The sequence below is a fragment of the Dromaius novaehollandiae genome, chromosome 2 (genome assembly GCF_036370855.1).
Source record: "Dromaius novaehollandiae isolate bDroNov1 chromosome 2, bDroNov1.hap1, whole genome shotgun sequence".
Classification (NCBI taxonomy): domain Eukaryota; kingdom Metazoa; phylum Chordata; class Aves; order Casuariiformes; family Dromaiidae; genus Dromaius; species Dromaius novaehollandiae.
This window is the reverse complement of record NC_088099.1, coordinates 85453588-85467818: the sequence shown is the minus strand read 5'-3', so window position 1 is coordinate 85467818 and position 14231 is coordinate 85453588. Positions and strand designations below refer to the sequence as shown.

General features: G+C 38.3%; 1 protein-coding gene across 2 annotated transcripts in view; it reads left to right on the top strand.

Moving 5' to 3' along the window:
- The window catches only part of CDH18 (cadherin 18), a 254107-nt gene that overhangs the window by 207015 nt on the left and 32861 nt on the right, over positions 1–14231 (top strand). For both annotated transcript variants that reach the window (XM_064506877.1, XM_064506876.1), the window contains exon 9: positions 7495–7631. In XM_064506877.1, the coding sequence (XP_064362947.1) occupies positions 7495–7631 (137 nt within the window). The remainder of the gene's footprint in view (positions 1–7494; positions 7632–14231) is intronic.

Below are 14231 nucleotides of genomic sequence, written 5' to 3'. Positions count from 1 at the left end.
CCATGTGGGGGGTTGAAAATGAAAATATATATTTTTTTATTTTTATTCTCCTGTCCTCTGAGATCAGCATCTACTTTTACAGTCCCCCCACTACTGTAATTTGGGAGGGGAGATAAGAACTAGTTATCCCCTGCTGGAAAATATAAAATGCTCTTCACCTAGATGCATGTGTCTGTCTTACCTGCCTTTCGGTTGTCGTATAAGTTGAATTAGATCAGTTTGCTTTTTTATAACCTGTATAAGGTATGCTCTGTTTGCTGTACTCAGGGCAGCCTACAGACATCAGTGTTACAGTACGGAGTGACCATCCCTCCCTCACATGCCTGGAGGGTCACTGGGGAAACATCTCCCCACATCCTGCCAACCCTGCACGTGTGTAAGGAAAGGCAGACTTCTGTCCTGCACTGCGCTTAGACTCTCAAAGCATAACACTGTCATAACTGTGTGATCAACACCTACATAGACACACTAAAATCTTCCCAGGGTATGTAACTGGCTCACAGATAGCAGGGAGAGGCTGAACCCTCTTTCTCCATCTCGCCTCTTTTTTCATTCATTTGCTCTCTTTATTCCTCTGGTATTCTTTTCCCCAAGATTGTCTGTAAGTCAAAATAGAAGAAGAACACCCTATTTTGAGTGGCTGGAGATGGGGGAATTTTCTTCCAGTTTCTTTTCTGATTCTCTGTCTGTCTTTACAGGAAGCAGCCATTCTAAAACTTTTTTTTTTACAGTGTTGAGATAGAAGATCTGTTGCTGATTTTTTTCCCCTGTGGTCTCCAATTATTTTTGGTTCTAGTCAAGCTATGTCTCTCAGACCTCCCACTCTCCCATACCATGGTGCTGCTGCCATCCCCAAAAGACGTTTGCCTAACAAAAATGTCCATGTCTATGTGCAGGATCTAGTAAGCTGTTCTGACAGCTGTTCTAGCTAGTAAGCATCCAGTTGAGGATGGTCAAGATCTCACAGCAACCAGAACCACCTCCATCCCTCACTTAGCACTCTGAGAGAAAAACTGACAGATCATCCTTGCATAGTGACTTAAGAGCCTGATTTTTCATTCAAAGACATCATCTTTATGTTTCTGTAATTTCCACTGACTTGAGAGTGCCTCCAGTAGTTAAAATTCTTTTATGATTTTAATAATCGGCCTTCATAGCTGAACAAATCTCTGTAAGGTAGTCTTTTGATGGAGCCATTCAACACCAATAAATAGATATAAATCTGTGAACCTTATTTTTATTTAGTTTAGTCTTTCCTTTTGTGAATATGTCAAAAGCATGAATAATATGTAAGTAAAATACCATTGTTTAGCTGGTAAACCTTCTGGGAACAAAAAATGGTTCTCATATAACACTGACTACACTTTATTTCTTCACAGCATTGGAATCGGAGTGTTAATTTATTTGAATAAAAAGCAACTTTGGTATAACAGTTCTGCCATCAACACATCTATTTAAAATGCGGTTGGACAGTTATAATCCTCTGAAGAGATTCATAAAGTCCGAAAAAGAAGAAAAACCTTTATGTTCCTTTGACTTCTGATTTGTGCCTCTAAGGGTCTCGGATGTTCTTAGCCTGTGTTACTGGCAGTTAGCTAAGAAAGATGAACGTGACTTTAACACATGTTGACAGAAATCGTCAGCTAGAAAAGATGGGTGTACAGAAATGGCTCATTTCCTTCAAATGAAGTGCTTTCCCGATTTCCAGTGTCAAAGGTGCACAGCATGCCAGCAATGATCAGGGATGGGAGTGAGAGTAGGAGCATGATGCCAGCTTCTGCATGGGCTGCAAAGCAGTAGCAGTGGCTGCTTGGAGGCATTGCCAGGGCACAGAGGTGCCTCAGCTTCCCCCTGCCTTGTGAGATCAGCCACCTTGCCGTTTGGTGTTGCTAGGAGAGAGGAGGCCCTGCCACTTCTGCTGAGCTCAAATTTCAGCATGAGAGGTGACCCAGGTCCTGTAGGACAGATGGTGAGGTGCTGCTGATCAGCTGATGGATGCCAGCGGGCAGGCAGCACCAGAGCTAGCTCAGTGGCAACAGCATATCTAAGTGAATTCCTGCAAGCACCCTGAGAGGAACAATAGTTTCTTCAAAGTCAAGGTTACACTTATCTAGAAAAAAAAAAAAGATGAAATAGTAACCTGAGAGATACTACCTTCTCCAAGCTCTCTTCAAATATTTTTCTTTGTTTTCATGTTTGGAAAGCACAGCTGAAGGCTGCAGTTATCAGTTGTAGTCTTCAACTGAGGAGCTCTGGAACATTTAAAGTCTCTTTAATCTACCAAACACACTGCAGGAAGAAGATCAGTTACCTGCTGTTTCAGCAGCCAACTTCTGACTCACACTTCACAATTGCTTTTCTCCCCCAGAGATGTTTGTTTGAACTACAGGGAAATAGACTGGCCCTGGAAGGGAGACAGTGTGGTGCAAGGCCATCAGGGCAACAAAATGTTTGCCCACTGTCTGATTTGGCTTCCTGGGAATGCGGCTGGTTTGCAGGCCCTTGAGGAGTGCTGCTGTCAGGAGAGAAAGAGAAGATGAAAGGTGTGAACTGGAGTTATAGCCCACCATGGGCCACTTGTTGTTGCACTCCAGCTGGCCAAACACAGAGTGGCAGCTGATGAATTCTCTCACTTCTCTCCCCGCTGTACCTCCCTCACCCCGTGCCGTTGTTGCTTACATGTTTTTTCTGGGCCACTTTTGAAAAAAAAGTCTCCATCCTTTGAATCTGAGTATGTTTCTGAGAAAAGATCCTTTGCTAAGTTTTTTAACTAAACACACTTCCTTAAAATGCCATTTGATTTTTAATATATGGTCTTTAGATGGTGGGACTGATCAGTTTGGCAGAGTATCCTCTTCCCATGGCAGACTTGATCTTTTTATGTAGTTCTATGTAATCAATTTCTGTTGTTATTAGAGGGCTGGCTATTTACTTACTTTTTTATTTAGAAACTGATGCTAATATTCTCAAAACTCTCAGTAATTTAGGGACAGAGATTCTGAAAGTGCTTGTGGGTTTTAGCTTCAGAAGCCCCCCTAAGAGGTCTGGAAATCATTATTGTTCCTAAACTCCTTTAGTATGTTCTAAAAGCTTCATGTCTAACATGCTCTGTGTTATACGCTTGGAGCCTGACTGCTTTACTAATGTACACTGCTGTATACATCCAGAGTGTTCTTCTAAGAAGTCTGTGGCCTGTCTTGCACATAGATTTCTCTTCACATCCTAATTCAGACAAATATTTTTAGTTCTCAGTATGAATTGTGGGAATATCTGTCCTACCAAGCTGCTGCTTTGCTAAAAGACAGGAAGTGAGGAGGGATGTCACAGGAATGGAGGGAGGGCCAGAAGTAGGAAGACGGGCACTCATGGAAACCAGTAATGCCCTTCTGACTGACTTCACCTAATAAAAAGGTGGTATCTGTTGCATTTCCCAGTGCTAACAAGATTGGGTTTTGGTATCTAATTTCCTTCAGTCCCTATTTAGATGGTGTGGCTAATAGGATTTCTACATTCATGATCCTTTTTATGTAATTTTTTTAAGATTGGTTTCTCTTACTGGTTTGGAGGTAAGCAGTTTACAGAGAGCTGTTTGCCTAAGTATGTCTCATTATTAAGTCTCTTTATTAACATGTGCCATGCAACACAGATGTGCTTATTTAATGGCTAAAGGTATGCCAATTCACATAGCATTGTCATGAGTCAATGCCTATAAATAAATATCTGCAGTGAATATTATAAATTCATTTTTTAAATGAATATATTCTAAATGAGTGAGAAGAAGCAGTCAATTGAATTAAGGTGGAGATTCACTTTTGGAGTAATTCTTTGAAATTCAAAATGCATATTACAGCTTTTGCAGTCTAAAAGAAACACTGAAAAGCAGCTCAGGAGAGGTGGGGGGGAAAGGAAGAGGAGGAGGGTATGACTATCTTTGTTGCTACTGTTATCCTCTAGAAGTAAATGATTTTTTGGCTAAACCAGATACATTCAGAAGCCTAAGTAAAGCATAATCAGCTCTGAAGTATAATATATTCAGGAATATACCTGGTTTCTATTCTTATCCTGTAGACAAATCAGTGGCCAATATTAATTAAGGCTAAAATGTTACCTGCTTTGTAAATACAATGAAATTAGTTCTTGCTGTTATGTGTGACAAAAATGAGTAGCTCTACTAAGAGAGTTTCTTAATACAAGTGGTACAGAGTTGTACAGAATATTTTCAGGTCACTTGGGAGCAATACTTCAGACTAGTATAGTTCTTTTACTATGCAGGAATATCTTCTGTAGCTATTTACTCAGATGTACACAAAAGTTGAGAACCTCAGCAGTGCAAGTGGCTGCTTTAGATGTTAATAGAAAAAGTATTTCTAAGGAAGAATCTGGAGTAATGGAGGAAAACTGAATATGATAATATGATAATAATGGAAGAGCATAAGAAATGTCTGCAATTCTATTTTTTTCATGGCCAAGGACAGTTCTGTTTGGCTCTGGATGTTTTAATATGCCTGTAACTATATGCAAAAGTCAGTACAAAAAAAGTGAGTGCTACTATGGATAAATTAGAAACATTTTTCATTTTTCTAGTATCATGAGAAGCAAATGTTTTAGTAAAATTAATTACCTCAGGACCACTTTACTTTCATGAATGACATAAAAAGTACAATTCAAATTATTCATCCGACACTGAGTCCTTTAAACTGAGAGCTTTAAGCTTCTATAGAATACATTTAAATAACCGGTATAGAAAAAGCCGTTCCTATTCCGAAAACTAAGACAATCCTTTATTATATGAAAATGAAGTGTTAGGTAGCCACAATTCATAACAGAATCAAACTTCAGTCTGTTTTTCTACACAAGCTTCATATATAGGGGCAGACATTTGTCTTTTTTGTTTCTGTAGTTTACTCAGTTAGGGAGGGATAATAATTTGTCATGATTATGAATCAGACAGAGAGTACACAAAGCAGCCTGGTGATCTTAGTGTTTTAAGCTTTTTCTTGTTTAAGCCCACTTTGAAATTCTGTCTAATTTTAAACTTTTGTAGGCAAATGCTAAATAGCCCTGTTTTCTTACGGTTCTGTGGTTAGCACAATACTGACTCACAAAGTAGTCACTGTGCCTGCTTTAGTAGTAGGTAATCAATGTCCACAGTAATAAATGTTTGCAGGGACAAGACTCTTGTCTTACAAATTGCTTTGGACTGGGACTTTGTATTCCATAAGGACAGGTCAGTGAAGCATATTTTTTTTAGCAAATAATTCTTGTCATTATCAGGAGACCTCTGGAGTCAAGAATTACAAGGCCATAGTAAGAGAGAAGGATTTAATTTTTATCGTTGCAGATCTGAGTCTAAGCTATACCAGTAAAGATTCCTTTTAAGGTCTCCAGGAAAATTATTTTAGGGACCGTTATGCTTCCTGGGCTTCCTCTGTCAGCATTCCAGTTCATCATATAAAAGATGTTTGTGTATGTGTGCACTCTCCATCTCAGCCAACACTGTCAGATGTTCACTATTTCTCCCTTTAATAGTTACGCAGTCAACATGCTCCAACAATTTCTCATAGCTCAGCTTTCCTACACTTCTAGACATAAGGCATAAGGACTTATGTCCATGGAAGGACTTCTTCACTGAGGGATGCGTTTTCTGTATGTAGTTCAAATCTCAAAACAGCTCTTTGGCAAGCACAACAGCTTTATGGACTTTTAGAGGTTGATCCCCCTTTGGCTCCAAAGTTATGTTAAATCTAATGAAAGGTAATGCTAGCTGTGTGTATAGGAGATGCAGCTTCTCCATAGATACTGGCACAATCTTTCAAAGCATTTCTGTGTCAGTGAGGAATGAGGTATTCTCAGGTGTTGGTAGTTAATGAGCCACACATAGGTTCTGAGTGTGGCTCAGAGAGAAGACAGTGAGTTAAATCCTTACTCCAAAGAAACATAGAATGGATAGGCACTGTGGTCTGCCATCTCTCGATCTTTGAGTGTGAAGTCTGTTTTCCTCAGTCTCTGTCATGGGAGGTGTTTCACTTTTCAGGATGTTGAGAGGAAGGAGAGAAAGAAAGAAAGAAGGCAAGAAGAAAAGATTTTCTAGCCTAGTTTTGACTGCTTTGAATTCCAGTTCCCAATCTATAGTTCTCTGATTCTTGAAAATACTGAGAGTGTCAAAAGGTCCTGAGTGCCACAACCCAAAGCAGCGTATTATAAGGTGAATGTACAATGGTTCTTGCAGTTTGGAGAGGTGGGTTCAGGTCCTCTAAAGTAAAGAAAATTTAACCTAAGTCATCACATCCTAGCTGTCTTATCCACTGTGTCTCATCCTCTGAACGGTTAAGGTGACTCGCTCTAATTGCTGCATCCTCCTTTAGTGCTCCATTTCCTTTGCTTTTTCACAAGTCACATTTTACTTCAATGCATTTTTCAACCAAATGTTCACTTGCTTGTTTGTTTTTCCTTTCCACAAATAGTCTAAATTAAGTGCATTGTGAGAGAAATAAAACTGAAGTTATTTTAATTGTTTTGAGCTTGGCAGCCTTTTTGAGCACCACTCTATTTATTAGTTGGCAATTACATTTTTGGTGATGTATAAATAGGAGCAATTGGATGTGACAAATAAATCATTTTGGCCCATATATAGCTTCCATATATTAAAAACTTCAGGGAATGAAAGCATGGCTGACAAATTATCAGGCAAAACAATTATGGTATATAAAAGACTTGGCATCTTTTTCCTTATTTTTCCATTAAGTCTGAAGTTAGGAAAGAAGGCTTGATAGAAGTCTGTAATTGCTTTATTTGTTAAAAGCTATCATCAATGATTTAGGCTTTGAGAAAAAAAAAAAAGTCTTGTCAATATCTTTTTTGTGTTCCTTCAGTCTGCTTCCATTACTCACTTCAAGGTTTTTACTTTCTCTACCAGGCAATGTGCCAAGAAGCCAAGGGGGTTAAGCAGGGCTTAGCTCTGCTTCTAGTCTAATGTCAATTACAGCTCTGTGAATCAGCCATTTCTGCAACCAATCTCTGTAATGTTCATCTTCAGAGTGGCTCATTTCATCATGTTTCAAATGTCATGTCAGGAAGACACTACAGGTACCAGCATTGAGCATGCTGGTTTGCAGTGACAAGCAAATAATTAGCAGAAGAATTACCTCTTTCTGTTTTCTTTTACCTTTCCATTTTGTATTTTTTGTCAAAAAGATGCAAGTAGTATCTTAGTTTTAACATAAGTATATGCTGCTGTGTAAAATATCCTCTGGCAATTTTTGTCTTTGCAGCTTACAGTGGAAGCCTTGTTATGCATCAGAAAATCAAGTAACATCATGAAGGAAATGAAAGAGTTGTTTTAGGTGCCTTGATAATGCAGAATTTTTCTTAAGGTGCTTTTTTTAGTTTCTAGGATTTTTAAAAGCTTACAAGTAATATTCTTATGTAGGTTTCTGTTATTTTGGATGATATATAGCTCAACAAATATATATTTACTGTTTTATTTCTTCATAGATATTTCATTGATCATAACACAGAAGAAGATAGGTATTTCACCATTGATGCTAGCACTGGGACCATTAAGACTGCCAAGATCTTTGACAGAGAGGAAACACCTCGGTACAACATCACGGTGGCTGCTTCTGAGATAGGTAAATAATACATCTGGCGCATAATTTTAAGGAAAAGCTTAAAAAGGAAAGAATTAATATTTGATACCAAGAAACACTATCTTGGGAAATTAGGTTGTTTTCAACACCAGCTTTTTTTTAACTGGTTTGAATAAAGGTGAATTTTCTGTGTATATGTAACTTCTCTAATTCTACAAAACAAACAAACAAAACCCTATATGCTTATGTGATTCCACCTATATAAATTTACCCCATTTTTCTGTATGTGGTAGAAGACTGTCAGCTTACCCAGGAGCATTTTCAGCCATTCTGTGTCCAGTCTGTCCCATTTGTGTATCATATTTCATATAACACAGAAGATAACACTGTATAGTTTTATCTGAGAAATTCATCCTTGTCTCTTGAATGTGCTATTAACCTAGTATTAGGGAGTTGCACGTTAAATAAGCCAATATTAACTTACATCTGACTGCTGCCTAGTAGTTGTTGATTATCAGGTTGTACATCTGGCCTTTTAATAGGCAAATTGCCAAGTAAAGATACGATAAATACTTCTGGTATGTTCAAAAGGTCTCATTCAAATCTGATGAAATTCCATGGTCTTAGACAAGCCTCGCCACAGTCAAGAAATGTTTTGACTAAGTAGTCCCAGATAAATATTTTTACAAGAGGCAGGCACAATTAAGAAAACAGTTTAAACAAATAAGCATTTCAGTTATGTTTTTATTACAGGATGTTATTTTTGGCACAAAGATTTAGAGTTAAAAAACTCAACCAAGCAAACAAAAGAAATCCCAAGCTGGATCAATATATCCAGTTATGTTAAGTTCTGTTAGTGATACAGTCTTTCAAGGGCAGTGATTTTGATCCAGAACATGAACTACTTTATGTGTATTCTTTCCCTTATTCTTTTTTTTTTTTTTCCTTTTGGTGTATTCCGCCATTGCTAGAAGGTGCAATACAGGTTTTACCTGTAGAAAGTGCCACTGACATAAGTGGGTTCCGTCTGCTTTCATCTGTTTCATTTCCTGATTAAAATGGAATATGGTCTGCCACTATACTACTAGCATATGCTGTAACATTAATAACACATACATATTTTACAAAGGCAACAGATTGTTTTTGATTACTGTATCTGCTTTTGCAATTGAGTTAACATTTTGAACTAAGTAAATTTCTATTGTAAGTAGTAGAATCTAGAATTTAATAGTCCTTAAAAAAAAGTGATGACTGAGACCTTAGAGTGCTTTACAATGTCTTTGCATAATACCTTATTTCAGTGTAGCACGCACTAAAATAATTTAGGCCTAATCTTAAACAGGTAAGAGTGAGTGTGTGAATGAGTAACCTGGGGATGGGACAGAGTGTACCCTCAGCAAGTGAGTTTTAATTGAGAGCTACGTTGGGACATACTGGAAATGGAAAGGAGTAGTCACTAGGCTTTTGGGGAAAACATCCAAATGTAATTACTTTGCAGAAATAAACAGCATTAAACTTCAATGTTGCTTTCTATACATTATTTATTTCACATAGTCAAGTGAGTGGTACTACACCTACCATGCTAAAAAAGATTATGCTTATGACTAAAAGAAAATAGAATGAATAATGAGGATGAAATACCATTTTTTAAAGACAGCCTGCTTAGAGTTTTCCAGTGTCAGTCCTACTTGTTATGGACAAGCATGGATCTTGCTTTCCCCTTGCATTGCAATTTGGGGTTGGAAAGATAAGTAAATCTATAAAGTCAGTTTGAGAAAAGTTCTCTTATAAAAAAAGGAAGATACAGCAGTGAAGAAGAGATGGATGGATGACAGACTGACAGGCAGCATAAATGTTAATTAGCCTTCCCTTGTGTCTCCTGCTTCTTTGGCCGTTTCCTTATATAGAGCCATTTAAAAATTACAACAATGCTATACTGTACCAAATCCACTGTGAAATCAATAATTGGATCTACGACAGGAAAAGGAACATATATTGTGCCTACAGCATCAAGACACTTGTTTTCTTCAGTGCTATCTATTACAATAGCTACAGCTGATTTACGGCATTTGCTTTCAAGTCCATGTACAAGGCATTGCAGAATTAAGACAGAAGCTGGAAAACAGGTGGAACACCATGACCAAAATCTCGTTTAGTCATGAGAGTGACAGTCTTCAAGGTAGTCTGACATGGTACAAGTCATTTGTAGCTTCTGACACCCCTTGCTTAGCCAAGAACGTACAAGAATGTGCAAGGCCCAGAAAGACTGTACTACTTCAACAATAAAAGGTGCTCTGATGAAATAACATTACAGTTGTGGTTAATTTCTTAGTGTCTTTTTTCTCTCTACTTAACATTGCACTGCATTGACAGTTTTCTTTCTACTGATTAACCTTCGGGCAGCTATTTATAGCTATCCATACTTTATGCGAAGGAAATTTAGAATCAGTGTCATATTTATATCCTTGTACTTCAGATGTGCTCATGTTTCAAACTTACTGTTTCCAAACCCTTCATAAGCAGTTTACATTCTCTTTTAGTGTCAGTGTGTGAAGTACACTCTGCATTGATGAGCTGTCCCCTCTGAAATCAATGAAAGTTCTACAGTGTGCCTTTGTGGGAGTAATGTTAATGTAATGATCAGTGATTTTTCAGTTTATATAGATGCAAGAGTTCTTTGCTAGGAGAACTGGATGATCCTTTTTTTCTTTAACATGCTCCATTCTTTAACAGTAGGATACAATGGGGATGAATGGGATATACCGGGGACACCACTGATGCTGTTGCTTTGGTTGTTTCAGTACTAGTACTTACTGCAAAATCCTTGTAGTACTAGGGAGTGAGAAAGTTGGTAACATAGTACTATGTTTTTCAATAAAGGATCTACAGACTGTGTTTGGGGTGGAGGGACAGGCTAAAATTGCTGAGAATGGGGTTTAAAACTATGGTTTAACTTAGAATTAATCACATTTCATTAACTTACTAGAATTCTTTGAAAAAGTTTATCAAATAGTAATTGAAAGAGGAAGGAGATACAATTTGCTTGGCTCTGCTAAAGGCTTTTGATCAAGTCTTTGATAAGAGTAAGGGAAATAAGAAGATACAGAGCAAGAGGACAGAGTTTCATAAAAGATGAAAGACTGATTCAGAGAAAAGAAATACAGCCTTTGTGAATGGTTGTTCCTTTGGGAGTGGAAAAAGTTAAGGTTGAGCTGTTTTAAGGATTGACGTAGCATGAGTGTCAATTAGAATTCTTTATAATGATAGTATGCATGAAATGGGCAGCAAGTGATTAAGTGAGATTCCCAAATAATGCACTTAGCTGCTGAACGTAAGGAGAACGGAGTGAAACTCATGCTTAGACCAAGGCATATTGAAGTACAAGCTACACAAATGAACTGTGAGAATAGTTAGTTTTATTCCTCTGAAAACCGGCTGAACAGCCAGGCTCAAAGGGTTGTGATTATTGTCCCGAATCCCACAGGGGGCCCGTCACTAGTTGTGTCCCTCATCATCAATACTTGGGCCAGTACTGTTTAACATCTTCATCAGTAACCTGGGTGATGGGACAGAGTGCACTCTCAGCAAGTTTGCTGCTGATACAAAACTGGAAGGAGTGGCTGATGTACCAAATGGTTGCTCTGCCATCCAGAGGGGCCTCAACAGGCTGGAAAAATGAGCCAACAGGAACCTCAATTAAGTGAAGTGCGAAGTCCTGCACCTGGGGAGCACGCATGCACCAGTACAGGCTGGGGGCTGACCTGCTGGAGAGCAGCTCTGCAGAGAAGGACCTGGGGCATCCTGGTGGACAACAAGTTGACCATGAGTCAGCAATGTGCCCTTGTGGCAAAGGTGGCCAGTGGCATCCTGGGCTGCATTAGGCAGAGCATTGCCAGAAGCTGGAGACAGGTGATGCTTCCCCTCTACTCAGCCCTGGTGAGGCCACACCTAGAGTACTGTGTCCAGGTCTGCACTCCCCAATACCAGAGAGACATGGAGCTGGTGGAGCAAGTCCAGTGAAGGGCTACTAAGATGATTAAGGGACTGGAGCACCTCTCATATGAGAAAGGGCTGAGAGAGCTGGGACTGTTCAGCGTGGAGAAGAGAAGACTGAAGAGGGGGAATCTTATCCATGTATATAGATATCTGATGAGAGGGAGTAAGGAAAGCAGAGCCAGATTCTTCTCAGTGGTGCCCGGTGAAAGGACAGGAGTCAATGAGCACACACCGAGATAGAAGAAATTCTGTTTAGACATAAGAAAAAGTATTTTTCCTGTGGGGGTGGTCAACCACTGAAGATGTTGCCCAGAGAGGCTGTGCAGTCTCCATCCTTGGAGATGCTCAACACCTGGTGGGACAGAGCCTTGAGCAGCCTGCTGTAGCTAACCCTGCTTTGGGCAGGGGAGTTGGACCAACAATTTCCAGAGGTCCCTTCCATCTGCAACTATTCTGTGCTTCTGTGATTCTGTGATATTGAAAACTGTTGAAATACACTGGAGGTGGAAAAGGGTAACCATTTCTCACAAGTGCTGATGTGTTGCAAAGGAAAATAAGTGATTTTATAAATAACTGTGGGATATTCAATTAAGGTTTCTCTCTGCTATATAGTAATGCTGATAAAAACAACAGCAAGAGCTATAACAGCAAAACCCAAAGCCATAGCCAGTGCAAGAGAAAGGTAGAGTACTAAAATATAAATGAATGGACTTCTGCCAGTTCCAAAGCCAATTCCAGTTAGAAAAACAAATATGTACTTCAAAGTTTTCAAAGCGGTGGTGCAAATAGGACAAAGCTTTGGGCTCAATAGGAGGAAATAAAAGCTGTGGCAGAACATAAACACTAATGAATGAAGGAATTTAGAGAGTAGCCTGTTTTGAGAATTAGACTGAGAATATCTTTCACCAGAAATTACTACTTAGAAGTAAAGCAAGGAAGACTTTTTCAGGAAACTCATTTTGGGAAATAATTCTAACAACCGGACTAACTGTTTTTGAGATGGAGCACAAACAGCTTCTATATATTTCATCCAGATGATGTTAAGGCAAGAGATTACTCTGGTTCATAAAGTACTGGACATTTATAAGGATAATAATATCCCTGGCTGTAACATGAAACATCATTTTTCAGAGAGAGATAAGCGCTTATATCTCATGGCAGATCTAACCATTTACATTTCAGAGATTTAGAAGACACTTTTGGAGGGGAGTTTTCCACATCTTTGTCTTGTGCAGCTGATAATTAACACCATGGAAAATCTTTCTTCTTTCCTTCTCCACACACATTCCTCAAACCAGTTTCACGGGAAAAGATAGCAGAGTGCTGATGTAGAGCAACAGCTCACTGACAAAATATGCAATGCCCTGTGGTGTGGTGTTGAAAGGATCTCAGGGAAATACAGTCATTACAAAACCTACATGAGGAAATGGATGTTGGAAGTCTTATAACTAGATAATGTAAATAAATAGATAAAGTATATCGTTAGACTGAGGTGGAGTTAAATGTTTTCTTCAGGCGCACAGAGATACTGTCACCTGAAATCAGTGAATTCCAAATGATGTAAACAATTTGGTTAGTTCATTTTCATGTTTTACAGTTGGATTGCAGCAGAAAAGAGATGTTATTCTTTTGTTCCTAAGATTTTGTTAGGAGATTAAAATATGTGTTACTTGTAGTAGTGCTAGATGAGAGTCACGTGTAGAAGGAGAAGTAGAGATGGGTGACGGTGTAAAGAAAATAGGATAAACCTGCTAATGCTATTGAGAGACACAATGTTTTACTTTATAGGAAATATGCTTTTACACAAGTGTGAAAACCAAAAGAAAAAATACACAATTCATGTGTGTTTATTTTGAAAGAGATAAAGCAATACATGTACTGCCTGAAGGAAATAAGTCTGTGGAGTAATATTTTCTTGGCATATAGCATAGAAAGCATGAGAAAATATCAAGAATTTGTAACATTTAATTTTCTCACTTCAAACTTTTCCCCATAATCAAGAATAACTTTAATGGCTTGTGTCAAATAATTAATTAAAAATAAATTCAAATTCAACCATTTCTGAGATCTAACAGAAAGTAGAATAAATCAGAACAAAGTGCTGTGACAGTGTTTTAATCTCTTAACTCTCTGTATCAGTGGACAGCAGGATGATTGTTTAACGTTACTGAGTTTTTTGCTAACTTTTCATCTTAGTGAATTTCTCTGTACAGTGAATATAAGATTTCCTTATAGTGATATTTGGTTTGTAATTTTTTTCTCAAAACCATTTTTTTTACAAACCAAAGTACACTAAAATAATGAAATTCACTGCATTGATTTAACATCAGTACAAGGAGATGTGGTCTTATGTGTTGTTCTGCTACATTTGTGGTTATCTCTATGGAGGTACACATTACAGAAGCAGAAATTAAATGATCTTCCCCTTGCCCCTGCCAAGATCATGTTCATTATTCATCTTTGACCTCACCTGCACTGTGCCTACTAGCTCAGTTTCAGAAAGGCTTTTGGTATTGGTAAATTTCTTGAATTGGTAAAGTTCCTAAATTTCCAAGAAATAATCTGCCACGAAAATATTTCCTACTTTCTCCCTAATGTGGACCAGATTAAAATAGATTTTTGAAATTATGAGCTCTGAGTTGCAAG